At 57.3% G+C, this 27,971-nt stretch overlaps 2 protein-coding genes across 19 annotated transcripts in view; one reads left to right on the forward strand and one right to left on the reverse strand.

Moving 5' to 3' along the window:
- Positions 1-11,848, reverse strand: part of FBN3 (fibrillin 3) — a 47,299-nt gene extending 35,451 nt beyond the window's left edge. For all 11 annotated transcript variants that reach the window (XM_037504844.2, XM_037504845.2, XM_037504842.2 and 8 more), the window contains exons 1-15: positions 11,816-11,848; positions 9,361-9,568; positions 9,136-9,218; positions 8,592-8,690; positions 8,316-8,411; positions 7,978-8,073; positions 6,020-6,217; positions 5,784-5,909; positions 5,544-5,669; positions 3,342-3,494; positions 3,055-3,237; positions 2,557-2,700; positions 2,171-2,296; positions 430-552; positions 30-302 (exon numbers count right to left, since the gene is read on the reverse strand). In XM_037504844.2, coding sequence (XP_037360741.1) covers positions 30-302; positions 430-552; positions 2,171-2,296; positions 2,557-2,700; positions 3,055-3,237; positions 3,342-3,494; positions 5,544-5,669; positions 5,784-5,909; positions 6,020-6,217; positions 7,978-8,073; positions 8,316-8,411; positions 8,592-8,690; positions 9,136-9,218; positions 9,361-9,521 — 1,987 coding nt within the window. In that variant the 5' untranslated portion in view covers positions 9,522-9,568; positions 11,816-11,848. The remainder of the gene's footprint in view (positions 1-29; positions 303-429; positions 553-2,170; positions 2,297-2,556; positions 2,701-3,054; positions 3,238-3,341; positions 3,495-5,543; positions 5,670-5,783; positions 5,910-6,019; positions 6,218-7,977; positions 8,074-8,315; positions 8,412-8,591; positions 8,691-9,135; positions 9,219-9,360; positions 9,569-11,815) is intronic.
- HNRNPM (heterogeneous nuclear ribonucleoprotein M) overlaps positions 1-27,971 on the forward strand; it is a 263,350-nt gene that overhangs the window by 45,336 nt on the left and 190,043 nt on the right. The window lies entirely within an intron of this gene.

A 27,971-nucleotide genomic window follows, 5' to 3' on the forward strand; every position in this document is an offset into this window, starting at 1 on the left:
GGGGTGGGGCCAGGCAGCTGGACGCTCACCAGAGTTCTTGGCTGGACACAGCTGGCAGGGCTCCCCAAACCCGTGGTCCGGGTTAGCACAGCAGCACTCAGACTTGGTGACAGCGCCGGGGAAGGGGCGCACACAGGTCCCCCGTGTGAAGCCTCCGAAGCATGTGCTACGCAGGGAGTTCTCCACACAGACCCCATCGGGCCCCGGCACCAGCCCCCCAAGGCAGCGGCAGTGGTAGGAGCCCTCGGTGTTGGTGCAGGGGCCGTTCCCGCAGACTCCGGGCGTCTGGCACTCGTCCATGTCTGGAGGTCATGGGGGCACTGTGTTGGGGCCTCGCAGGCTCATATCCCTCCTCCCCCGGCTCCCCGGCCCCCCAACCTTCCCACCTCCTCCTCTCCTCCTCCCCCTCACCCCAGCCTCCAGCCTCACCCAGGCAGTGGCGGCCGTCAGGAGCCAGCAGAAAGCCAGGTTTACAGAGACACGCGAAACCGCCATCCTCGTTGACACACACTCCGTTGGCACACACAGCGAAGCCCGCACATTTGTCGTGGTCTGGGGACACCCACAGAGGCTGGGTGCCAGCAAGTGAGGCCAGAGCCCGCCTCTCCTGGCCAACCCCCCCAACAACTTCCCCAGGGCAGAGCGGAAGCTGAGCCCCCAGGGCCCCTGTCAGGGGTGTGGGTGTGTGAAAACCCCAGCCCAGCTCTGTGACTAGTTCGTGCCGTGTCTGTGCTGGAGCACGAGCTCCCCAGAACCCCCTGGGGCTGTCTGCTCACGTGTGCACCCCAGTTCTGGCACACAGTAGGGGCTCCATAAATACCTGTTCAGTTAATAAGTGAGATTGTGGTTGTACAACACTGTATTAAATTCCCCCTAATGAGCCACTTAAAAATGGTTAAAAGGGTGTATTTTCTTTATGTATATTCTGCCATCATAAAAAAGTGCAAAAACCATGAATAAATGAGGTGGCAATCGCACAACACTGGGAATGGACTAAATGCCTCTGAGTTGTTCACTTTTAAATGATTAAATTCATCTTGCGTGAATCTCACCTTCATAAAATATAGGCAGAAAATAGTTCAGAAGAAAACAGTCTGATTTCAAGGAAGGTAGTAAGTATAGAAATTAGCTGATTACCAAAGTGTCAGTTCTGAGCAATAAATAACTGTTGAATGAAGAACTGAGCCCAAGAGGAGAGAAAAATAGACCAGATGCCAAAACTTGGAAACGTGAACATCCACAGCAACATTATCCAAAAAGTGGAAACAAAGCAAATACCCACCAACCAGCAAAGGAAAGAGCCAAACGAGACCAGCACACACCAGGACGCTATCTGACAATGACAGGAACTAAGTTCTAGCACCTGCTGCAACACGAGGGCCCTCAGAACATGCTAAGTGAGAGGCACGCTTCAAAGATGGCCAGGACAGGAAGTCCAGAGATGAGTGATCAGCCTGCAGCCGGGGGAGGGGGGGGTGGCGGGTGGCTGGGATCACGGATGACTGCCAATGGGGAAGGTGCTGACCTTCAGGGTGATAAAGATAGGATAAAGATAACCTGAAGTTAGGTTGTGGTGATGCTTTCCAACTCCGCGAGTAGACTAAACCACTCAATTGCAAAATGGCTACTTCCCTGGTGTGTGAATTATAGATCAATAAAGATGCTAAAAAGGTTTTATTTTACTAATGAATGCAGGGATCCGAAAACCCTTCTGCTGAAGGAAGGCTCTACCGCAGGCCTCTTGAGGCAGGATAAGAGAAGAGGATGAGGAGGCCCCCACTAGCTGCAGGAAGCCTGGGTGGCACACCCGCGCCCCACAGGGAGCCAGAGTGGGTGCTCTCCGTGGTGCTGATCCCACATCTGCCAGACTGGAGTGCGCTGGGGGGCAGGAGAGGGGCGGGGCTGCAGGCCCAGTGTGAAACAGCCCTAATGAATTCATTAAGTGATTCAGAAAGGAGGGACGGAAGGAGAGAGTTGGGAGCGAAGGAGAGAGTTGGGAGCAGACAGAGCACAAAAGGGCTCTCAAGTAGCTTGGCTGGGCTCAGAGAGGTGAGCGGGGATACATCTCGGGGTAGAAGGTGGGTGATGGAGCAGGAACAGAGGCAAGGTGACCTTAAAGGGCAGCTACTGGACCCGAAGGCCCCTCCCCGGTCACCCACCCCCAGCTCACCCACACAGTTCTTGCCATCAGGACTGAGCTGAAAACCCGCGTTGCAGGCGCACTGGAAGCCGCCCTCTGTGTTGACGCAGCGGCCATGACGGCAGAGACCACGGCTACCGGTGCACTCGTCCACGTCTGAAGAAGGGAGGCTCGAAATCAGGCACCACCGGCCCAGGCACTAACCCAGAGCACAGAGGCAGGCGTCACTGGCCCCCCACTCTGCAGAGGAAGCAGCAGAGAGCGTCGCCTGGACGCCCCCGTGGCACTGGCAGTGGCAGGAGCCAGGCATGTTGACGCAGTGTCTGTGGGAGCAGGGATGGCTGGCACATTCGTCCCAATCTGCGGACCTGAGCCCCAGCCTGCAGGGCAGCTCCCTGGGCCCTGCTGCCACTCACCGATGCACTGGCCCCGGGCGTCCTGGGCGTAGCCGGGGTTACACTCGCAGCGGTAGCTGGAAGGGGTGGGCAGGCAGCGGCCATTGAGACACAGGCCAGTGAAGTGTCGGCAGATGTCGATGGTTTGGTTCAGGGTGGCTGTGCCTGTGGGAGAAGTTGGGGGGGGCGGCGCCTGAACTGGCTGACCCAGAGCTGGCCCCACGTCTAGGCTTTGTTTCTGGGTTCAGACACCATTCTGAGGCTGGGACCCAAACCTCTCTGCCCAGATTCTCCCACTTCAGCCTAGACTTCTTTCCTGGATTCAGAATCCCACCTTGGTTGAGACCTAGGCCCAGAGAACCCCCAACCCAGCTCCAGTATCCTACCCGGGGCACACCCCCAAACTCAGATCCAAAGCAGCCCAGATCCTCCACCCGAGCCCTAGACCCCCCACTTCTGGGCCCTGACCCTCCCTCTGAAACAGGGGCCCCATGGCCTTCCCGGGCTCCCAGCCCTCACCAATGCTGGCGTCCCCGAGGCCCGGGCGGGGGGCCCCATGCGCACTGGCATCGTGAGGGCTGTGTCGAGCCTGCCCGAGGCCAGGGCCCATGCCGGCGGACCCAAAGTCAGGGAGGCTGGGGGAGGGGCCGGAATAGGAGGGCAGCAGCGGGAGCCCCTGGGCACACAGTCGCCGGAACTCATCTAGAGGACGAGAATTTGAGGCCAGGCCCTTAGTCACGCCCGGGGCCGCAGCTCGGTCAGAACCACAGGACGGAGGAGGGAGCGGCAAACCCCAGGCCACTCACCAGAACCCCGAGGAGGACACAGCTCAGGAGCTGGGCCAGCTGCCCAGCACCTGCCCGTGTGACAGCAGCACTGCCTGTGGGTGTGGGCACCAGCCAGGTGTCCGGCACAGCGGCCCCCGATCAGCACCGAGAAGCAGGTGCCAGCCCGGTGGTCTGCAGAGGGGGGTGAGGAGTCAGTGACTAGACTTAGCTCAAATCCCAGCCCCACAGCACTGACCGCAGGACAGGTCCCACGCCTCTCCGTGCCTCAGTTTCCCCACTCATGGGACGGGGATGCTCTGAGCACCCGCCCGACCTCAGGAGAGCTGTTGGGTGAGAGGACAGCGCGCCGGTGGTCGTGCACGGCCGAGCTCCACTGACCGCTGGTTTTGGTACCAAGACGTTCATGTTATTCCATGGAGATGGATCTGGTCTCAGACCAAGCAGGCACGTCTGGGCAACTAAGGCTGGCACTGGGCATCAGCTCCCTGTCGCTGCGGTGCTCAGCCGCACTAAGGAAGACCCATAGGGAGGGGACCCCCCGGTGGGAGGTCAGGCTGGACGTTCAAGTGGGGAATGCCAGTTTCTATAGCTGTGTGTGCCACCTGCCAGTCTGGGCACTGGGGAGGCCCTGGAGGAGAGTGATTCGAGGAGGGGCCAGAGGAGCACCCCAGCGAACAGAAGACAGAGGCGCCCCAGGCCTGAGAACCAGGGACGCGCTCCCGCTTCCCATGCCTGCAAGTCCCGAGCCCTTGCGTGTGGGCGGCTGGCTCGGGCTCGGGCTCACGGCGCGGGTGTTTAGATTAAAACCCACAAGTCTCGGCTGGTGCCCGGGGGAGAAACTGCTCCCACCAGGAGGGCGGCTACCAGCCGCCCCTACCTGCCCCGGTGGAGAAATCACGCAAACGTGTCCACCTGCTCCACCCACCCGTGCACCTGGGGGCCCCCCAGATGTGTGTGGGACGTGGGGCTCTGCACTCCCAGAACCTCGAGGGGGGCTGGGCCAGCAGACTTGCTCCAGGCCACGCAGGTGCTAAAAGGGGAAGGGAGAGGGAACCTAGACCCCCTGACCCCAAGTAGGGAAGACACACGAGGGGGGGGGGCTTGAACCAAAGCACCCGCCCTGCTCGGGCCCTGGAGAAATCACCCCATAGCTGTACTCGTCTCCTGACTCTGTGGCGCAGGGGTGACCTGACCCCACTGGACAGACGCGGCAGCTGAGGCACTGAGCGGGTAGCTGCTGTGTGTGCCCACCTTGCCTGAGATCAGTCTCTGAGTCGCTCAGCTGGCAGCCGGGGCCCAGGGCCGACTCTAAGGCAGAGGCGACCTGGCCTTGGCTCAAACCTGGGCTCTGCTGTTTTGCAGCTGGAGAAGCCCTCCCGTTCGGGGCATGTGACCAGAGTCACCCCGCGCGCAGGCACGCTGGCCCCCAGAGTGGCCACAGCACACAGGCAGAGCCCCAAACAGCATCCCCGGCCCGGCCTGGCAGAGGCCCAGCCAGAGGGGCCCGGGAGGTGCCGGGAGGCACCAAAGCAGGGCTCTGCCCAGGCCCCACCCCAGGGTCCACATCCTGGCTGCCCTTGGACCAGCAGCTTCTAGAAGCTATCGATGCACCCCCAAGACAGCAGGAGAGGGAGGGGGGCCGAGGGGCCGGAGGTCTGGGGGTCAGGGGAGGGACGTCTCTTTGCTCTGGACTTGTGGACTTAGGCTGCTCCTCTCTGGGCCTCAGTGTCCCCATCTCCCACATGGGGTGTGAGGGGAGACATGCGGTCAGGGGGTCTAGGTTCCCCTCGCCTCTCCTGAAAGAGGTTTGGGGAGTGCAAAGACGGACAGAGGGATGGGGGTTCCAGGAGACAGATGGCAGAGGGGCCTGGAGGTGGAGGCTAGAGGGTCAGAGGGGCACAGAGGCAAAAGGAAGGTAGCCAGTGCACAGGGGTGGGGTGCAGCAGTTTGAGGGCCAGCAGGACATGGGAGGCAAGGGGAGCCAAGAGGCGATGCTAGGGGATCAGAGAACGAAAGGGCACAGAGCTGGAGAGTCAGTGAGGCCTGCAGGCCAGGTCTGGGGCACAAAGGCTGACGTGCAGGGAGCCCAAATGTTAGAGGGCACAGGGACTGGGAGGCTAGAGTCGGATCAGGGCCCCGGGGTGGCAGAGGTGAGTGACTGAGGAGATGGGGGTCTCTCCCGGCCACCTTCTACCCCTCCAGCCCCCCAGCTCAGCTCACCCAGGCAGCGGGTGCCATCCTGGCTTCTGGCAAAACCGCGGGGACAGGTGCACACGTAGCCCCCGGGCGTGTTGGTGCAGCCGCCCCCGGAGCAGAGGCCTGGCATGTACAGACACTCGTCCACATCTGTGCAGAGACGCCCCGTCAGTGCGAACACCCCCAGCTCGGCTCCTCTGCCCCCCGCAGGCAACCTGAGGTGCCCAGAGCAAGGACGCCCCGGGCACCCTGCCCATCGCCCACCTTCACAGCTGGCGCTGTTCTCACTGAAGCGGTGTCCAGGCAGGCAGCGGCACTCAAAGGAGCCCATGGTGTTGACGCAGCTACCGCCCTGGCACAGCCCTGGCACGGCCTGGCACTCGTCCACATCTACAGGAGAACACTCAGCAAAGAAGCGAGAGGCCTGTCAGGGAGCAGCCACAGCTTCCGAGGGCTCCCACCGGCCCCGATCCCACCTGCACACCCAACAGTCAGCTCACCTTGGCAGGCCCCGGTGTGGATATTGGGGATGAAGCCACGGCGGCAGGGGTGTGGCTGTGCAGGGCAGAGCTCACAGGGGAAGCCCCAGGCACGGCCCACAGTGGCACAGCAAAGTGCCTTGGTGCAGAGGAGGCCCGTGTGCTGGCGCTGGCACCCCTCCGTGCCCACCTGGCCAAAGCAGGGTCCTATCCGGTAGTCTGTGGGTGGACGGATACGGGCACTTGGTCTTGGGCTGCCCACATCCCAGAACTTTCTGCATTTCTAGCCCTGCAGTCCCAGCTCAGGCCTCTACCTCTCTCCCCTGGACCACTGCAGTAACTGCCTCCCAATCTCCCTTTACCAACAGACCGGGCTTTCCTAACCACAAGCCTTTACTCATGCTGTCCCCACCCCACATCTGAACTCCTATTCACCCTTCAAAACCCTTTCTCTCCAAAGCATTCCCCAAGCAACCTCCAAGAGAGAGGCCAGAACCTTCACAGCCACAAAGCCCAGGTCAAGTCTGGACGCCCCCGCCTTCCCCCTAGGTCCAGCCTCCCTTCAGGTTTAGGCAGGAACCCACAGATGCCCAGTTGGAGATAATGTCTCATCACTGAGCACATGTGTGGCTCTGCTGACCCTCCTGGACTTTGGGAGGGGCGCGGCATCTGCCCACAACCTCGGGACCCACAACACTACATCTGTGACCCCTGCACTCAGTCAAAAGTGGCCCAGTCAGTTCCCCGACTGCTGTGCAGAGGCCCAGATGTGACTTCCTGGCTCCATCCTCCAGATGGTTCCAATCACGGGGCTGGCGCTGGACCAAGGAAAGCCCGCCCAGGAGGAGATGCTGCAGCCAGCCTCCCAGGCCTCACGTGAAGGAGGGCGCAGAGACCCGAGGTCCTGCCGCCCCGAGCCAAACGGCATTCTCAGGATCTCACCCGACTCACCCAAGAAGTCGGAGCCTCCCTTGCCCCTCCCTGGACACACGGCCCCACCTCTTTCCGGGCCTTCACTGTCCACACCTACCCCAGCCTCTCCTCTCTCGCCCTCCCCACTGACCCTCACTCCCCCTCAGCCACCCCGAGCTGTGCCCCCTCGGTCAGCCCCAATTTCAATCCATTTCCTTGTCAACTTCAGTCTCCCCAAGCCCACCCATCAACTCCAGTAGCCCCCACCCCACCCCCAGCTTCTTGCTCATCCCTGCACCCTCTCCGGACCGCCTGGCAGCTGCCCGCCCCCAGCAGCACCACCCTCACGGGGTCAGCCCAGGGCCCTGTCCATCATCCCTACCCCGGGCTCCAGGCCACACCGTCTCCTCCTACAGCTCCCGCAGCAGAAAAACTTGAGTGTCCAGGGAACCCCAACACCACCGGATCCTGTTTGCTTTCTGCTTCTCAGCCTCCTTGGGCTCCATCTTTCCCTGGCCACCCTAAGTGGCCCTCCCTGCTCCTCAAGAACCTCACCCATGGCCGGACCAGTCGCCTGGGTGACAGCTGCCTGCTGGATGACCCACCAGCCGCTCAGCCAGCACTGAGCTCATACTCTTCCCTCCCTGCTCCCACCACCTACCCCCAGTTCCCAGATCAGAACTGGGGCTCACCCTTGACTCTGTCCCTCCCCTCCCGCCTCACAACCAACTTCTCACAAAACATCGTTTAGTTTCCACCGTCTGAGTTTTGGTAACAATTTCCCACCGGGAGACCCCACACAGCTCAGCCCGCAGGATCAGGTCTGGAGTGGGGCGTGATAAGAGCGCACTTGTCTGTCTCGTGAACATCCACCTATCGCTTCCTCCAGGAAGCCCTCCTGGCTCCCTCCCTGGAGCAGATGATTCCTCTGTCCCTTATACCAGAAAAGAGTCCAGCTGGACCCTGGCCACATCTCAAGGGCTGCTGGGAAGCTCTCCTGCCCTCCCTCCTTCCCTCCCTCGCTCCCTCCCTCTCCCCATAGTCTTTCCCCACCGCCAACGTGGTACCTCTCTCACACTGAGGCCCCATGAAGCCATACACACACGCACAGAGGTTTGGCCCAATGCAGCGGCCCCCGTTGTGGCAGCCTTGGTCACACACCGCTGTGAAGGAAGAGGGGAGGGGGGTGGACAGAGGTCCCCCAGCAGCTGAGGGGACCGTGGCCCCAACCAGCCCATCTTCACCCAGGAATCCCCATGATCTGGTCCAGACTCAAAGATAAAACTGACAATGAGCACGGCCCCCTAATCCCCGGCCCCAGAAGAGCAACCTGTGGGCGGCAGGCATGTGGCGACAGAGATCCCCCACCCGGGACCCCAGGCCCGGATGTGCGTGGGTTACTTACGCTGCCCACACACAGTGCCGGTGTAGCCCCTCTGGCATAGGCAGGACTCCCCTCGGCAGCTGCCCCCGTTCATGCAGCTCACACTGCACCCGGGCCCTGGGGACAGGAGGAAGGTCGTGCAGGGAGGTGGAGACGGCCCCGGCGTGCAGGTGTGAGGAGCTGGCAGGAGCACGCCCACCCAGGCCCTGGCCCTTCAGCCAAGCCCACCTGGGCTCCCTCCAGGTGGCACCTCACACCTCTCACCTTCTCTCGCCTCTGGGTCCACCTCCCACTCACCTTGACTCAGCGCGCAGCTGGGCGCCAGCTCCCCGTTGGCACAGGCACACAGGTTGGGCCGGGAGCAGAAGCCCTCATGGCAGGCACGCCTGCAGACAGCTGGCAGGGACGGAGCAGGCAACCATCAGGGCCCGGGTCCCGACCCCGCGCCAGCCCCACCCCGCTGAGCCCGGGAAGAGGCTCCTGACTGCTGCTGCAGCCTTTGAAAGAGAGGCACGCGCTGGACCAGAGTCACTCAACAGCAAGGACGGAAGCTGCGGCACTGACCGAGACGGTGGTTTGAGAGAGAGGGAGAGAGGGGGCAATTGAGAGAGAGAGATGGATGGACCGACAGGCGGACAGACACGGGGAGGCTGTAAGACAAAGGAAATACATGTGCAGAGTGGCCGGGACCCCAAGGGCCACGAGGGCCATTCCAGGGGTCCAGCCAGACACCCCTGGCCTATCGGCCTGCTAACAAGGCTGGACTTGCAGGCAGGAAGCACCAACTGCCCCAGAGTACCCTGCCTGAGCGCCCCCAACTCCAAAAGGCAGCAGCACTCACGCACGACACACTGGTGCCCTCCAGGCAGCGTCCTCCAGCCGGGGCAGCAGTAGGCGTGGAAGCGGGAGCCACACACATTGGGCCTTGGGGAGAGCATGTCACAGCTGGTGAGCCCCTGCCTGGCTGGACACCCTTGGGCCTCATCCCCGCTCTGCCCACCCCAGCAAGACCGTCCAGCTCGGCCCAGCCCGCATCCCAGGATCTCGGCATCCCGGTACCACTCACCCCTGCAAGATGCCCGGGCTGCCCCACCGGCGCACACGTCTGGAACCCGCAGGCTCCAAGGCCCCATCCCAGCGGCCCTGGACACCCGCTGTGCACGCCAGGGCCGTCCAGACCAGCAGAAGCTGAGCCGGGGGGCTCCAGGCCATGGTGAGGGTGCCCATCCTGGCGAAGCACAGCCCCTCCAGGACCGTGACGTGTCCCTGAGACACTGCAGAGGAAGCAGAAGCCCTGGTCACGGGCTCCGGGGGGCCAGGAGCAGTGGCACGACTGCCAGGATGGGGAAGTCAGGTGAAGAGTCAGGGAAAGCTTCACGGAGCGGTGAAGTCTCCGGATGGAGGAGGCCAAGAGACGGGCGCTGGGCAATACGCTCAGCCAGCAGGGAGTAGGGGCATGGAGCACCCAGTGGGGCAGGGGCCGGCTGCGATGGCACAAAACCACGTGACAGACTGTGCTTGCACGTCAAGGAGAAGGAGAGCCTTTGCAGGACCTGATGCGGGAGGAACGAGGGCAGGGGCAGGTCTTTGATGGGGTGAGGGAGGGCTGCCTGGGCCCACGGGAAGGGTGCGGGTGAGGCCAGACAGGGAAGCAGACGGACAGAGGAAAGGATTCTGGGGGTAACAAGGTGGTGGAATTAATAGGATTCCAAGACTATTAGAAAAGGGGTAGTGGGCCTCCCTGGTGGCGCAGGCAGTTGAGCGCCACACTGTGAGGCTGTCCGCAGCCTTTCAGTGCGGGTTTGATCCCGGCCGGCTGGCGAGAATCCCACATGGTGCGGCAGACCTCTCCTGTCTCGCCCGCTGCTCCCCTCAGCAGCGTAGTTCATCAGTCTGCCTGTTCTGTTCCCCGCTCTGTCTCTGGTGAATCCTCTCACCCTCCCGCGCATCTGGCCTGTACCCTGGTTCTCGTATAAATAAATAAAATCTTGGGCCTCCCTGGTGGTGCAGCAGTTGAGAGCTGGGTTGTGAGGCTGCCCGCAGCCTCTGCAGTGCTGGTTCGATCCCCGGCCACCGGGTGAGGGTCCCACATGGCGCGCAGACCTCTCCTGCCGCCCGCTGCTCCCCTCAGCAGTGTCCTTCGGTCCTTCTGCCTGCTCTGCTCCCCGCTCTGGCTCTGGTGAATTCTCTCACCCTCCCGCGCTTCTGACTGTACCCAGTGCTTGTATAAATAAATTAATTAATAAATCTTTTTTTAAATTAAATAAATAAATAAAATCTTCAAAAAAAGAAAGAAAAGAGGTAGAAGACTTCGAGGATATTCCCAGAATTCTGGTTGTGAGGACTGGCAAAGGGAGGGATGGGAAGGTGAGGCCAGCTGGCAGGTGGCAGGGCATTCTGGGCATCCGGCAGAGGCCTGAGCTCCCCAATGTGGAACACCCCCCTCACCCAGCAGGGCAGAACAGCTTCTGTGTCCATTTCGCAGGTGAGAAAACTAAGACCATGACACAGTTAGTGAGGGCTGAGCAGGAACGGAAGTCCAGGTAGAGGGGAGAGAGGGGAAGAGGACCAGGGTGCCCCCACCGCCCCAGGAGGTGGCTGCTTCTCCCCTGGACCTGACAGGGTAAGAAGAGGGCCATCGCTGCGGAGCTAACCAAGCAAATGTTAGGACAGAAGCTGAGAACTCGGGGTACAAAAGGCAGTTCAAGTGGACTTTGCGCGGACCCCCTTCAAGTTCCACTTTCAGGACTAAGGAGAAGAACTGGCCGTTGGCGGGGAATGGGCAGAGCGTGCTGTGTGGCCCTGGCCTCGGCCACCCTCTCTGGTCTCGGGACGACATGAGAGCCGCACCAGGTACTCCCAAAGCCCTCGGGAAAGAGAGGTCCTGCTCAACGCTGGCTGGGAGGCCAGGGTCAGTGGGCCCCGCTAGGGACCGGCACCCTCTTCTTGCTGGCAGGTCTCCGCCAGGCACCCTTGGGCCCGCGTGGCGTCCCTGCGCGCCCTGGCCGGCCCTATAGGTCTCTGTCTTCGCCCAACCCGACCGGCTTGACGCCTCCGCGAGCTGCGCCCAGGCTGTCCAATGAAGGAGCGTGCCAGGCGCCGCCGCGGGGCGAGGACCTGGGCCGGGAGGCTGGGGGCCTGGGTCTGCCCGACGAGGAGGGGGCGCCAGCGCCGGCGTCCGCCCCTTCCCCAAGGGGTGGGGCAGGCGGCGCGGGCGCGCGAGCCGCGACCTCCCTGGGCCCCGCCCTCACCTGCGGGTGGGGGGGAGCGCCCCGCGCGGTGTCGGCCCCCCGGCCGCCCACGCCCGCCCCGGGCCCCGCCCCGCCCTCCGACTGCGCCCCCGACGCCCCCCTCCCGCGCCGAGCCGCGCGCCCGAGGGGAGGGGGCTGGGCCAGGGGCTGCCGGCTGCAAACAAAGGAATCCCCTCCCCCCGCGCCCCTCTCCTCGCGCTCCCGCCTCCCCCGACGCGCGGCTTCCGCGCTCCCCGCCCGCCCGCCCCCCGCGCGGGGCCCCGCACCTACCTGCCGGCCGGCGCGGGGCGGCGCGGACACGGGCGCGGGGAGCTCCGCGCGGGAGGACCGGCTCGGCGGGGCGCCAGGGCCCCGGGGCGGGAACTCGAAGCCGAGAGGCCGACCCGCCGCCTCTCCGGACCAGCGCTGCCGCGGGGGGCCGGGGGGCGCTGCAGGGAAGGGCTTGGGAGGGCGCGTTCGCACCTCGAAGTTCGCAGGGCGGGGGCCGGGGCTGCACTCCCGCGCTGGGGGAGGGGCTGGAGCTGGGGGAGGGCCTGGGACTTGGGCTCGAACTCCGAGGGGCTGGAGAAATGGGTGGTCGCAGAGCCGAGACCGGCTGGAACCCGGCGAGCGGGCGCAGTTCTCAGGCGCTGGGCGCGAGGACCGGGGGGGCGCGGCTTGGGATGGGAGTTGAGCTGGGGGTGGCGCTGAGGTGGGGCTCCGCGTGGGCCGCCTGGGAGAAAGCCAGGGTGGGGAGGTCCCGGGACTCACCTGGGAGGCCCTCCTACGCCCCCCCACCCGCCCCCCAGCCGCCTCGCCTCCACCCCGCTTCGGTGCGAATTCCGAGGGAGAAGTTGGTAACTCACCTCCTCGGCCTGGAACCTGGATTCTGAGCTAAGTTAGATCCGAAAGCCCCTAAAAATGCAGGCAACGCTTTGGGAAGAAAAAAAATGCCTTTCTTGGAGAAAAGGTCTACATTTTTCATCTGACTCTCAAAAATGAAAAATTTAAGAATCCTAAAAGTCTAGATTCTGAGCCTCAATTTCTCTATCAGTCGCGGAGGCCAACTTCAGAATTTCCACTCCCCATCGAGGGTCTGCAGGCCAAGTGAACACTTCCAGGCTTCATTACCATTTTCTCACTCTTGAAATCAAAAACCATCAGTTATCCTCAACTAGGGATCAGAAATTGTCGGATCTGAAGTTGTTATTGTACTTGGCAAACTCCTATGCATTTGGCAAAACCCAGTTCAAAAAATCCCTTCCCACACCAAATTGTCAATTTACCTTATTGAATTCCCAAAGTTGATTGTGTTGACTGTGCTCCATCATGGCACATCTGAAATGTAATTTTTATTGCTCACAAATAACAATTTGAGCTAATACGTATTCAGTGCTTACATGCCAGGTTTGGTGCTAAGAGTTTCACATCTAATTTCTTTCCCTCTCTCTCGCTCCTTCTCTCTAACACACACACACACACACACACACACACACACACACACACACACACACTATGAGGGAGAATCAGACTGGGACCCTGACACTTCCAGGCCAGAGAGGAACCCCAGGAATGGTAGAGAAAGGAACAGTCTAATCTGCCTGGGAAGGACCTAGAGACCACAGGGCATGGAATGTGCTGGAATTGGATACACCTGGAACCTTGGGGGAAGGCGGGAGGCTTGGAGCACCAGGAGCCCTCGGCACACTCTCCCCACGGCACACTCCCCACGGCACCACCTCCCCCACTTCCGAGGGAGCCCCCCTGGGGCTGTACCTTGGGGTCTAGAACTGAGTGGACAGCAATGAGGGTCCCAGGGCTGGGCTGGGCTGGGAGGCGCGTGGACAGAGAGAACAAGACCCAGGCAGGGTTTCTGGAGTCTGAGAAGAGCCAGGAGGGCTGGATGGCATAGGAAGGAACCCCACAATCATGTTAGAACAGCAGTGACAGAGATGTGGGAGGGCCCAGGGGCTGTGGGGTAGGCCAGCTTCAGTGGGGGGGATGCCTCGATGGTGCTTTCCCGGCCTCCTCTGCCAAGGTCCACCCTGGGCTGCTCGTCAGCTTGCAGGTGTGTCTTCCGTGCACACTGGCACAGGCTCTAGGTTGTCCAGAGCTGTCTGGCGCCTGTGCAGAAGGTGGGGAGGGATAGTCCCATACCAGGGACATGACGTAGCCTGTGCTGTGATGCACCAGCAGGTGTCATCAGCAGAGTGGGTGCCCCTTGTCACTGCACCCCCCTCTACCTTCTCACCATCCTGCCTTCCGATGGCACCACTGCCTGGATCTGTTATCCTGCTGTCCATTACTGATGTGGTCAAACTAGAGTGTCACCTGTGTGGACACTCCATTGCACCCCACTGTCACAAAGGCCAGTAGGCTCTCCCCAACATCCCATCACCACCCCAGAACTGTCACAAGGGCAGCCCATGTCACAGGGTCTCCCCACCAGTATTGCATCTCCACCAAACCCATCACTGTCACCCGCCGCTCTCATCTTCATTGTCACCAGTCACCCAGACACCGCTCCACCTCCTCCTCACACTGATGCCTGTGATGTTTATGTTGTCTCCTGTCACTGTCATGCTTCAATTTTGCCCATTAACAATCGTGCTGTCACCAGAGTGTCAGGATTCTTAAGCTGCAAGCAACAGAAATCATCACTGGCTAGTCTCAGCAGAAAGGCACTTGGGGGCACACAAACTCCCCAGGAGACTGGAAAACCAAACTTGGGGTCTCTGCAGCCAGCAGAGTGGTCCCCAAATCACACACAGACCTGGTGCCACAAAGGCAGCACCCACCCCCTCTCTGCTCCCCTGAGCTCAGATGAGCTTGGTGGCCGTGCACACAGGAAGCTGCCAACCAGCTCAGCAGATCAGAGTGCCAGGGCCCACTGTGAGGCACCACCTGTCAAAGTTCAGGGTGGAGGCACTTGGCTGGAGGGATGTGGGAAGGGGCTGCCTTACTGCATGAGGGGGCTGGAAAATGGGGAACCAGTGTCTTGAGGGTCTGTTGTGGGGCCTGCCACATGACGTGGGCATCCAGGCCTAGGGGGCGGCGCGGGCACCCGGGGGCTGAACAGGGCCGTGCCTGCCTGTCGTCAGCTGCTGCTTCTGTCTCACTGTCTCCATCGCTGTCACCGCCAGTCCTGCGGTCACCCTGTTGTCGCCTGTCATTTTCACATATTGTCCCTTTATTGTCCGTTGTCCTATTGTCCTTTGGCTCCCTACGGACATTACAGCAATTATCACTTTCATATCACAGGGTCACCTGTTGCTGTCACCGTGTCTCATTACTATCTGCTGCTGTCACATTGTCTCCACTGTCACCCGCACCATTATGGGACCCTAAGCATCATCTCCTGTTTCTGTCATGCTGTTACAGTCCCTCTGAGTCCGTCCAGCGCCATCTGCCCCCCACATGCTCCTCTGGATTTTCTGTGCAACCGGGAGACCCTCTCGCGGCAGGGCTCAGCTGTGTGTCCAGGGCTAGAGGACTCCAAAAGCCCACGGCACAGGCCTGGAGAAGGGGTGGGCACAGGGTAGACAGGGCAGGATCGTCTTGGGCACAGACACTGGGGAGGTGTGCCTGCAGTGGCGTGTGGGGCGTGCGGGGCCTGTCTCGCCTGCTGGGGTGGCCTGGGGACAGAGCTCTCTTTGTCTGAGCACAGGAAGCAGCTGGCGCAGGACAGATTGAGCACATGGGCGGGGAGTTTGGCTGAATGCCTGGAAATGCAGCTGAGGGGGTGGCGGGTCATGGATGTCTCAGGAAGGCCCCAGAAGGTCAGGGCAGGACCAGGAAGTGGCAAGGGTAGCAGCTGGGCCTCAAGGGCTTCCCCGTCCGGGGCTCAGGGGATGACAGGCCTCCCTGGGTGTGGAATTTTCACTGTGTCCCAGACTGGACCCCCCCCTACAGACCCCCAGGGCAGGCTCTGCTATCTTCCCTTATTGCACAGATGGGAAACTGAGACTCAGCTCCAAGCTGCTCATTGCTGTGACTAGCTAGTGAAGAGTGCAGGCAGATCTGAACCCCCCATGGCACAAAGCCTGAAACGTCCGGTCCCCTGCTTCCCACACACCCCCAAACCTGTCTCCAGGGCAGGAGCCAGGGGAAGTCAGGGGAGGTCCGGTGCGTACCTGCGGAATTTTCTTTCTCCTTCAGCAGGTAACACCAATATTAGAGCCTGTGCCCACTGTTCCTTCCTTGGCTTTTACCCCCCTTTGCAAATTTATTTTACTTGTAAACTAGATCAGTCCTCCAAGTGGTTATCTTTTTTTTACTTTTTTTTAATGAAAGTGAAATCCACATAGCATAAGATTAACCATTTTAAAGTGCACAAAAATCTTTTAAAATAAAGTGTGGGAGGGCCTCCCCGGTGGCGCAGCGGTTGAGCGCTGGGTTGCGAAGCTGCCCGCAGCCTCTGCAGCACTGGTTCAATCCCCGGCTGCTCCCCGGCCACTGGAGGAGGGTCCCACATGGCGCGCAGACCTCTCCTGCCGCCCGCTGCTCCCCTCAGCAGTGTCCTTCGGTCCTTCTGCCTGCTCTGCTCCCTGCTCTGGCTCTGGTGAATTCTCTCACCTTCGCACGCTTCTGACTGTACCCGGTGCTTGTATAAATAAATAAATAAATAAACAAACTAATTAATTAATTAAAAAAAAAGCCATTTAAAATAAAGTGTGGGACCTCCCCGGGTTGAGCGCCGTGCTGTGAAGCTGTCTGCAGCCTCTGAAGCCGTGGGTTCGATTCCCGGCTGCCCAGGGAGCTACCCACATGGCACAGCAGACCTCTCCTGTCTCGCCCCTGCTCCCCTCAGCAGTGTATTTCAGTAGATCTGCCTGTTCTGCTCCCTGCTCTGGCTCTGGTGAATTCTCTTACCCTCCCACGCCTTTGACTGTACCCCAGTTCTTGTATAAATAAATAAATCTTTAAAAAAAATAAAGTGTGCAAGTCGATGGCATTTAGTAGAAACACAGTGCTGTGCACCCTCTATCTGGTGCCAAGGTATTTTCATTGCCCCTTCAAACAAAACATGCACTCACACCGCCCCCAGCCCTGGCTCTCTGTCTCTCTGTCCACTCTGGATGTCACACATAAAGGGAATCAGACACTCTGCATGATGATTTCGAGGTTCATTCACATTGTGGCACCCATGGACACTTCATTCCTCTTTGAGACTGAAGAAGGGTCCACTGTAGGACAGGAGCAGTGTGTCCAGGTGGACACTGGGTCACCACACCTTTGGGGTGGTTCCACCTCCAGCAACTGTGAATGGTGCTGCCATGAATGGACTTGGACCAAACCCAGATATATTAGACGAGGGAGCGGCCCTCGTCCTCCAGGGCTGTCGAGAGGAGGGGGTATGGGCAGTTGGTGTTCAAGATGACAAAGTTCTGGAGTCTCTAATTGCAGCTTCCTGCCCCCACCCCACCAAACTTGGAGGATGCTGTTAATTCATTCAGCATCTATTAGACACCTACTGTGTGCCAAGCACGTTATACTGCATTCCCCCAATAATCCTGTGAGGATTTTGTGGAGTCCACAGTCAACATGAAGGCCGAAGCCCAAGGGTATTGTTGGTTAAGTGGAGACTGTTGGGCCCAGATACTCAAGCATCTCTGACTCTCACCCGGGGCCTGAGGGCCCTCGTGGACATTTGCTGAATGATTCAATGGATGAGTAAATAAATGGCGGACAAGTCCAACTGGCAGGAGAGTAGATGTTGGCTGTGGAGAGATGGGCAGGGCTTGGACTGAGAAGAGCCTTGACAGCCAAAGGGGGGGACCTGACTCTGACGTGGGGTAGTAGGGAGCCATGGAGTATTCTAAGCTGAGGGTCAGTCAGTCCCATTAGGTCTGCCAGATGGTTGCCAAGAAGGGCGGTGCTAATTGACTCTGCCATTAGGGGGCGCTCAAGTCCTTCTTACAACTGTGGTCAGACCTGCATTGTGCAAGGCGCTGGTGGACCTTGATTCCTTGGTCACAAGTGTTGGCTGGGCTTGGTGAGTCCAAGCACCATGTGGAGATGTGAGTGCAAAACACACACCGATTCCTAAGTCTTTGTAAGAGGAAAAGAATGTAACATGCCATATCCATGCTTTTAAAAACCTCAATGACAAAAATGATATTATTTTAGGCACATGGGGTTAAATAAATTACTAGATTTCATCTCTTTCTTTTTTGTAACGTGGTTAAAATTGCGTACAGGGGTTGACTTTATCTTTTGGACAGTGCTGGTTTAGAGAGAGCCACTATTTTCAACAGTAGTTATTCTTTTTGTCTAATTTCTTCGTGTTTGGTTATCCTTCAAGTTAATCATCAACTATGTTTCTTACCAGATTGTTCTCCTTGCTCACTGAATAAAGGCAGATAAATAAGTATACCAAAAATAGAAGGCTGGGGTCACTGTTCTATAAATATGGAGTCATGTTGGAGCCACTTCTTACCCACAAAGTAAAAGACAATAACAGACCTAAGGTAACTTAGGGTACCTCAGGCCTGACTTAGCTCTTCCGAACTGCTTGGCAATCTGCCATGGTGTGGAGACCTGCACCCCCTGGCAGGTATTCACTGTTTCACAGGTTTCCCCCCACTCCTCCACGCTCCCAAAAGGAAAAAAAAAAATGGGCCTTTAATATTGATTGTGAGTGCTGATTATTTTATTTCTAAGGAAAAGATTTCTAGGCTTGACATTTCCAGGTAAAAAGTTTATGTGTTTTTAATTTTAATAAATTGTGTCAGGTTTTAGATATCAATGAATTGATTCCAAAGTATACACAGAAAGACAGAGACCTAACACTCAATATGAAGCTAAAAAAGTTGGAGAACTGGGCTTCCCTGGTGGCACAAGGGGTTAAGTCTTAGCACTATCCAGCTCTCTGCGGCCACTGCAGCACGAGTGGATCCCCAGCCAGGGAGGTGGCCCGCAGCAGACCTCTCCTGTCTCGCCTGCTGCTCCCCTCAGCAGTGTATTTCAGTCAATCTGCTTGTTCTGCTCCCACTCTGGTGAATCCTCCCATCATCACCCCTGCACCTCTGGCCTTCACCCCAGCTCTTGTATGCATAAATAAATAAATCTTTTTTAAAAAAAGTTGGCGGACTGACACTACTCAGTCAAGGCTTTCTATAAAGCTACAGTCATCAAGATAATGTGGTGGGGCAAAAGTACACACATAGGTCAATGAAGCAGACCTTGTTACAGGGCAGGGTGAGGGGCACCCTGGGACCCCAAACCTGCACGCTTTAAATGGGTTCGGCCATCCACTGCATAAAGGAACTTAAATACAATTAGTGTGCCATAGACGAGAAAGAACATAGTTCAAAATAGTTTCCAATTAAGCATCCAACGTCACACATCCCCTCATGGGTAAATGCCCAGCTTCACAGTGCTGAGACTTAACCCCTTGCACCACCAGGGTGGCCCCTCAACCCTGTTTGACTGGGCATTTGCCCATGAGGGGATGATGGCTAATTTGGGGGGTTTTACTGGGAACATATTATTGGAATATCCTTTCCTCTTTTCTCTTTATGCACACTAGTTCTTTTAAAGGTCTTTCAACCTAAAAGTCTCCTTCCTTTGCCTTTGGAGGGGGATGGCTGGGCCTCTCTCAGAGTGTGCTCCCCCTAACAGTTTAGGGCCCCTGGGTACCCCTCTGTCGTGTGCTAACAAATTCAAGGCACATTTCAGCAGAAACACAAGCAAGAGGCTGTGCAGCTCACAAAGTTCAAAATGTAGCGCCCAAGCCCAAGCCACCACAGGTCACGGTGGGGCAGCCACGATCTCTGGGGAGGGAATTTGCCTCCTGCCAAAACACCAAAGCCAGAAAAGAAACAACCAGGAGATACGTCTGCCCGCGTGGCTTCCACCTCCCTGCCCTGCAACAGCATCCATCTTGTCCCCGTTCAACATGGCCCCCAGCACCTCCCTCCTTCCCAGCAGAGCCTCCTTGAGGGAGTCTGGTCCCAGCAGCCTGGGGGTAGCAGCGCGGAGGTCGGGAGGACATGGCGTCCAGGGCATCTGCCGGCCTGTGTCTTGGACACCGCAGGCTTCCTCTTTGTGTCTGTAGTTTTCTGTCCCACCATTTTATTTTGGAATTGAAGTCATGAAATGAAGTCAGAGATGTGCTGGGGGAGTTCTGTATTATTCTATGAAATATGTGTAATGATTTGGATTTTTTGTTTGTTTATAGTTTAGGAAAAACATGCAGGTGGTACTTGACTGGTCTTTCTAATTTCTCCTGTGTCCTCTGGCAGTGACCTCGTCAGATGCCCACTCGGGTCAATTATTAGAGGGGGTGTTCTCTCAGAGGTCCTTCACCTCCTCCGGCTTCCTCAGGACGGTGCCTAGAGCTGCGTGTGGAAGCTTCTGGCTTGCTGGTTACATCTGTGCTGGGGCCTTATCTCCTCACGGTCCCTGATTTTGTTTACTTTCCACTCCAACCTTGTCAGAGTCATCAGGCTTGTGATGGGTTATCTGTTTCATGGTCTTTTCAAATAATCTACTTCCTTACCCCATTTTCTATCCTTTCCCCATTGGGTTCATTTCCATCTTTCATCTCTATCTGCTCCATCACGCAGCTTTTTCGTTCTTTTTCCAGTTTGACAAGTATGTGACTTCTGATTTTTTGTTCCTATAATAATGGGGTGATTAAGGCTGTGAACATCTCTCCAAATTTAGTTTTAGCAAATTCGAGGATTCCAAAGCGAGATGTCCTTTTCACTGTTTTCTGATTAGTTTACAAGTTCCCTCTTGGCTTCCCGGGTCTTTCAAGCCATTGTCCGGTTTGGCTGGTGGCCTGTTGGGGGTGGGTGAGAGGGTAATGGTGAGCTTTGAGAGGGGCTATGGGGGGAACATTTGCCATTTTCTTTATGATGTCATCCATTCAATTCCAGAACCCCAGCTATTCTAGAGAATTTGGTAGCCGTCTTTTGCTTTGTTTCTGATTGTGTAAGCTATCTATCATCCTGTGTGTGCGTTTCACTTATCCAAATAGTCCTCTGTTATCATTCCTCCTTCTTTCTTCCTCTATTGTTTTTTTTTTATAAAAGATTTATTTATTTATACAAGCACTGGGTACAGTCAGAAGCGCGGGAGGGTGAGAGAATTCACCAGAGCCAGAGCGGGGAACAGAACAGGCAGACTGACGAAGTACACTGCTGTGGGGAGCAGCGGGCGGCAGGAGAGGTCTGCACGCCATGTGGGACCCTCGCTGGCGGCCGGGGATCGAACCGGTGCTGCAGAGGCTGTGGGCAGCTTCGCAGCCCAGCGCTAAACTGCTGCGCCACCAGGGGAGGCCCACCTCTACTGTTTTATTTGAATCAGAATCTGCGTTTGGGGGAGATATCATCCACAGGCCATAAAACTCATCCCTAAAAGTGCACTGTTCAGTGGTTTTTACTACATTACATTTACATTTACTACATTTACAAGGTTGTGCAGCCATTACCACAATCTAATTCCAGAACACGTAGCAAATACAAATGTCTGGACTAACTACTGCCTTTTAGGCTTGTCCCTCATTCCCCTCCCTGGCCCCCACTGACCTGCTTGTTGTGGACACGCCACATAAAAGGACTACACAGTCTAAGATTTCTGTGTCTCAACATAATGCCCTCAAGTTTCACCTCGGTTGCTGGGTGTCAGTCCTGCACTGAAGCCAGGACCACATTTCATTATCCCTTTATCAGTTGATAGACTTTTGGGGTGTGAAACAGCAAACCTGGGGGAGCCAGGCTGACTCAGTCAATGGGTCCCCACCCACGCACATAAGAACAAAGGACATGACCCAAAAGCCAACACACAGGGAGAAACAACCAAAACAGGTTTATTTTCACAGGGAGTGAGAAAAGGGAGGGAGGGGGAGAGAGAGAGAGAGTGTTTGTAGACTGGCAAGGGGCCAGATATCTGTTCCACCCTAGAAAGGAAGCGTCTGCTAAGCAGGTTGAAGTCCAAGCTGAAGTGACCTGCCAAGCTGGCAGCTTCTCCAAAGACAAGCCCCACCCCCACCCCCCCATCACCACCAGTGGTTTAACTACAGAAGCCCCAGCAGTTTAATTGCCAAAATTCCCAGCTCTGCCTCTTCCCATAAACCCCTTGGGGGGGGGGGAGTCTGGAAAGCTCCACCTGCTGTGACTGAGTTGGGTGTGAGGGGAAGCTGCTCCTCATTGTTCGTCTTAAATTTCCATTTTTTTTTTGGCTATTTTGAGTCACTTGGTTAGGAAGATTTGTCCACAGTGTTTTGCACAAGCTGTGCATTCCCTCCGGCAGCCCACGTCTCCCGCCATGGACCTCAGACCCCAAACTCCCACCAGGCAAAACAATGATGCAATGAACTTGACTGCCCTTCTTTGTGATTTTTAAAACAGCATCCTGTTCTTGTGCTGTCCGTCTAATCAGTGAATCTTCTACTATTTCTCTGACAATAGCTATGAGGTTGTTAGTGTGTAACTGGGGGGCACCCAAGGGCCTCAAACTGTTAAGGGGTGCATGCTCTGTAAGGGATCGGCATCCGCATGCACAAAGACAAAAGAAGTAGACTCTTAGTGTGAAGGATCTTTGGTAGAATTAGTGTGCCTAGAGAGGGAGGAGAGGATATTCCTAATAATAGTTTCCCAATAAAACCCCCAAATTACCCATCCCCTCATGCTTAGCCAACTAGGGTTGGTCCAAAGTGGGGCCGCTGAGGCCTGAAAACAGCCACAAGTCTAAGGCACCTTCTGATAGGGAGCATGGGATAGGAGTTAGGCAGGTTCCAAAGAGCTGGGACCAAAGGGGGGAGCCATAATTTCAAACTGTACCAAACAAGCCACCATGAAGTCAAGACAATGGCTGCCTTTGTCTCTGCCAAGGAGTAGGAGCAGCTTCCCCAGGTGCCTCTCACCCATATCTCTTCCACGTCTCTACATGCCTCTCCTCCACACACCTCTTCCAAGTCTCCTTCCCTGCAGCACCAGGGTGTCAGTCAGGCTGGAGAAGCAACAGAGCCTGAGCCCACAAACATGCAGTCATAGACCAAACATGGCGGCTTAACTCCATTCTGCCTTCCCTGCAATCCCCATTCAGCAACCCCCAGGGCATGCTGGGAGTCGTAGTCCTCTGCACCTCAGCATGGAGGTGGGGGTGGAATCTATAAAATGTCAGGAGGTGGAGTTCACTCAGGACATCATCCAGGGGCCCAGAGTTTTTCGTTACTTCCTTCAACAAGATTGTGTTGCCTTTGTTTTTTCCCATTGCCATCAGTAACAAGTTTACTTGTTTTTTAAAAATCCAAACGCTGGCATTCTTGAGAAAAACTTAGCAAGTGTATTTATAGCTGCCATCAAGCTGAATTGCTGAAACTGTTCATGGTAACATTTAGATTTACATTAATGCTTTACATCCCTGCATTAATATTAAAAATTCACACACAAATGAAAATGAAAAAATTGCCAATATTTGATTTCTGTTCCCCATCCATGTGCATTCATATACTTAGGTGCCTTTTGACTCCTTGGAGGGGAAATATCAAATGTTCACAGCCACCAATAACAGGAAGAAGAGGGAAAACATTTTTCTGAGAATGAGATGTTTCCCATCTTCGTGGAGTCTTCGGCAGGTTCCCCTTAGCGGTGCGCTAACTGGACGGGTTTCGTCATAGTTGTTCCATGTTTGGCATGGACAGCACAGAGTTTGGTGTCTTCAAAAAGTCCCACCAGAGAGGCCTCTACGCCTCCTGCAAAGCACCGAAGCTGCACTCAAAACGTGATCCGTTTTGAAGTCTTGAGCAAGTTCTCCCACCAGCTGCTGGAGGATAGTTTGTGAATCAGGTCAGTGTATTTGGGATAAGGGCTGCTTTCACCGGGCGCCTCAGGCTGGGCAGCAATGGTGAGATGTCTTCCTCTCCCCAGTAGAGGGCAAAAACGTGCGAGTGGCCTTGATGCTCTACAGAGTGTGTTTGCAGATGCCAGAGTGGAGAGAGGACCCACCTTCTTCCAGGACTGAGCTCTGGGCGCTGCCAGCCCTGCTGGCATTGCCAGGTGGCCTGGCAGCAACTGCAAACACGGTTCTGTGTCCCTTTTCTCCCCTCCTTTTGGACTGTATTGTTTTCCTGATTTTCCCCCTTTATTCTGGTCTCTCCTTATCATTCGGAGGTTCCCCTAAATTTTGTATTTAAACGTGAGGTACAGGGACTGAAATGACTGGGGGGGAAGGGTTCATGCCAATGGGGAGCATCAGAAAAGGTCATCTTTCCCAAGGGTCACCCTAAATATGCACCTTAGGAAGCACCTTTTTCACAATCTAAACAAAGAGGCCCTCCCTCGCCTTTGATGGGGAAGTTTAGCTACATTGTGGCTATTTATAATCATGACCATCAGTTCTACTATGCCAAAATTCCACAGGTGCTGGTAAGGTGCAGCTTATGTGCTTGCAAAAGTGATGCCCTTTCTGGTCTTTGGGAACCTCCATCTGCTCTGGGTATGAGTCTTTCCACACTCCAGCCCACCTGCTTGCTTTGTGGTTTGTTTCCTGCAAAAACAAAAACAAAAACAAAAACAACTCGTTACTCTGTTCAGGAAGCGTTGGTTGTTTGCTCTGTTCCCAGCTGGCCAGACACTAAGTTTTCTCCATCCTGGAGAATCTGCAGAGACAAGAGTGCCTGTGTTCTGGGCGCCAGGGGTTGCAAGAACTCAGATTTCTTTAAAGTTGGCCCATCAGTGCCCAGCCTCTGTGCAACAACGCCCTCGCTGATGCCCTGGTAGATATTATCACTGACAAATATTGACTGATGCTCCCAGGGGTGGGACTGGTACTGGAACATGAAGAAGGGCAGGAGACAGGTCTTGGTAGGACTGGAGGGAATCAGTGACTCAGCTGGCAACCCCAGACGATCCTTGGTGCCCCCTACTGGCCCTCTGCACAGAGCAGGCCTGACCTTGCCCAGTTGAAGGGCTGCCCAAGTGCCACCTGGCCCCAGCTGGCATATCCAGTTCTTGCCACATCCCCTTTCTGTACCTGGGCTTAGCCCAAGCTGTGCCCTCCACCTGGATCACCCTCCCAGCCCATTTCTTGCTTCACTTCCTACTGTTATATTTTTCCATCTGGGAACTCGTCCTAATCTTCATTCCCCCGCCCGCATCTCAGCCCAGAACGAAGCAGGCCACCTCTCTCAGGCTCCCGGGGCCTCCCCTGCCGCACCTGCTCCCAGCCTCTGAGACTGACGGCCTGCCTCTGTCTCCCCCATAGCTCCTCCTTCCTGCTCTGCGCCCCCGGCCAGTCTGAATAGGTGACAGGCCCTGCTATTTAGGGTGACGGGACTGGGATCTGATCTGGTGCGCCCCTTTCAGGACTAGTAGCCAGGGGCACAGGTGGGTGGCCGATTTGTGCTCTATCCCTTAACCCTAGTAAGACAAGTGGGCGAAGCCCCTTCTCCTGGCAGACTGGCCGCTCTCTGGGGACGTGGGAGCCAGGTGAGGAGGGGACCAGCACTTCAGTGAAGCCACGCTGGTGGCGCTGGGCTGCGGGCACCTGTGACACTGCGCTTTATAGTAAGAAGCACGGATTTGGTTTTGTCCCCACTCCAGGCACAGAGTCCTAAAACCTTTGAAATTTCCCAGGTGATAAGAAAAATAAAGATATTTTAGATATGTTAACGAGGCGATCTTTGGAAAGCACCTCGGGCAGCTAAGGTTGGCGGCTGGTTGCTTGGGAAACCAACCAAGTGACGTGGGGGTGGGACATTCAGTCCCACCGCTGGCCTTTGGAGACGGGAGAAAGGCTGAGGTGGAACAGCCACCAGCGGCGAGGATTTACCCAGCCATGCCAGTGGGCTGAAGCCTCAGGAAACCCCAAATGAAGGGGCAAGAGGGTTTCAGTTAGGGGTGCTGGGAGCATGGCCTCTGGAGGGGGCACGGAGCGCCACACCCTGCCCACACCCTGCCCGGTGTCTCTTCCGTGGGCTGTTCCCGGGCTGTACAGCCTTTTGTAATAAAACAGTCACCGAGTGATAAACTGACATCCGCAGCCACTGCAGCAAATGATTCAAACCCAAGGGAGGGCCGTGGGGACGCAGAAGCGCGGGTGACAGCTGGGAATTGGTGTCCGAAGCGAGGAGGGACAGTCTTGTGGCCTGAGCCCCTCCTGGCGGGCCTGCTGTTCCTCCGGTAGACGCCGTCATGCTCCGTGTCATGTCCTGGTCAACGGTGGGCGGCGCGGCTGGCGTGGCCCGCAGGCTGTATGGCCGGGCCCTGGGGCAGAGAAGGCCGTGCCGTCCACACCGTGAAATCCCCACACCATGAAATCCCCTAAGGACGCCTCTGTCAGAACGTCTCCGCGTGGAGTGAGGCGGGACCGTCCTGTCAGCGCTGGCCGAGCCGCGGGACACCAGCTGGCGCCTGAGCGTTACTCGTGGTGGTAGGCGGAAACCCCACACCCCTGAATCGGTGTCAGGATCACATCAGCCATCCTCCCTGACCCACTTGGCCCTGGCTGATGTCCATCCCATGCCAGCTGGTTGGAGCACATGGCGCTCTGGGCCAGGCACCTTACAGGAACAGGTGGGCACAAGGCAGGCCTGAGGCCAGGAGGCTTGGCCAGTTCGCACATGGGGCGGTCAGAACAGAGACACGAGCGGCCAGGGTGGGGAGCAGGAAGAAGTGCGGGACTAAGGGGGAGCCCGGGGCAGTGGGGAAGCCAGCCAGGAAGACTTACTTCCTGGAGGAGGGAGACGTTTACTGTAATGCAGTACATACCTGTAAAAATGTTTTAATACAACAAGCACTTCCAAGTGAACATTAAATTGCCCCTGACCTCTGCTCTTCACCCAAAGGTTGCCAGTTTCTCTTTCTAGAAAACTGCCATTGTCGTTTTCCAGAAACACTATATTTATACTGTGCGTGTGGGTGTGTGCTCACAAAATCCCGCAAACCTGTGTCTTGTGCGATCAACCCACCATCCAGCTCCAAGACTCTTCTCATCCTATAAAACTGAAACTCTGTCCCCATTAGACACACCTCTCCCTTCCTGCCCCCTGCCCTGGCACCCACCACCTCCCACCTGCCTCTATGCTGTGGCTCCCCTTGGGCCCTCCTGTGAGTGGGTCACACAGGATGATGCATCCTTTGTGACTGGCCGATTTCACTGAGCATCACGTCCTCCAGGCTCAGCCCCGTGGCACCTGGTGGCAGAGCACAGGACACATTGCGGGAGCCTCTGTGGGGTGGCTGAGCTCAAGGGCTTGGAGTTGGAGTGTCCCCTGGCTGCCCCAGGGTTGGGTATGCAACAGCAGCCCCCAGCCGAGCGCCACCAGCCTGCAAAGCTACAGCAGCCAGGCCCGGTGGCTGACCTGGAGCTGCCACGGCAGGTTTGGAGACACGCGGGTCAGGCTTGAACCTGGCCAGCGCCGTGCAGATTTGGCAGAACTCGCCTGCCGGCTCCTTCATGAGAGGTGCAGAGCATCTGGGGTACACTGCCAGGGTCTGGTTTTCAATCCTGAGCTGGTTTTGAGAAGGGGCCTGGTGGAGCTCCCGCTGGCACCAGCTAGATGGAAGCGCTCCAGCACCAGGGAGTCTCGGGACAGCTGGTCTGGAAAGTGGGCCGGCTTTGAAAGGTGGGGACCCCGAAGGGGGATGTGAGCAGGGGCTTGACTCAGCCTTGTGCACGTACGGGGACGGTGCCTGTGAGAGAGGCTGCTCGGGAAGGCGTCTGCCCACTTGGGAGGAGGCGAAGCACGAGAAAGTTTGACTCACTTGGAGGAAGCTTGAGACGGCGGCTTCAGGAGAGCCGCTGCTGGGGTGCGGCCTGAGCAGCACCCGTGACCACCGCAGCAGCCACAGGAGAGCTGCGCCCTGGGCCGCCGCTTCCACGTGTCTGCCAGTCATCAGAGGGACAACACCGTCTTGCACGAGCAGCTTTTGGGGTGCGCTCCTGGGCCTGTGGACGCTCGGGACAGCTGCCTTTGTGGTCTTTGTGGCCTTTCCTCAGCTTCCCTTTTGCAAATAAACCCTGTTTCACCCTGAGACTGAGCAGTGTCTTGTAATTGTGAGCGCACAGGTGAAGGCTCCCTGGGAGACAAACCCCCTCCCGCCCCTCCCCTTCACTCACTTTCCGCTGCACCCACAAGACCGTCAGGGCTGGGCCCCAGCAGCCCCGCCCGCTGTTCCTCCACACGCTCTCTTTGCCTATCGTACCAGAGAGGGTGATAAGGGGCCGTGGCCTTGAGGCAGACAGAGGAGATGCTGGTCTGCAGATCGGCCAGGATCTGCTGTGGGGAAGAGGCGGCAGCGCACAGGGGCTGGCCCTGCTTCCGCTGCGAGGGAGGGAGGAAGGAATCACCCGCAGGCCGGCGAGGCCCCTGCCCAGGGCTTGGTTCTCCCACCAAGAAGCTGGCGCTGTCCTGAGGGTGCAGCAAAGAAAGGGGAGTCTAAGCAGGGATAAGACATGCCACCCCGTCCGTTTCAGAGCCGCCCGGGCTGCTGGC

The sequence above is a fragment of the Talpa occidentalis genome, unplaced genomic scaffold (assembly GCF_014898055.3).
Source record: "Talpa occidentalis isolate TD23 unplaced genomic scaffold, MPIMG_talOcc4v2.1 talOcc4.12, whole genome shotgun sequence".
Classification (NCBI taxonomy): Eukaryota; Metazoa; Chordata; class Mammalia; order Eulipotyphla; family Talpidae; genus Talpa; species Talpa occidentalis.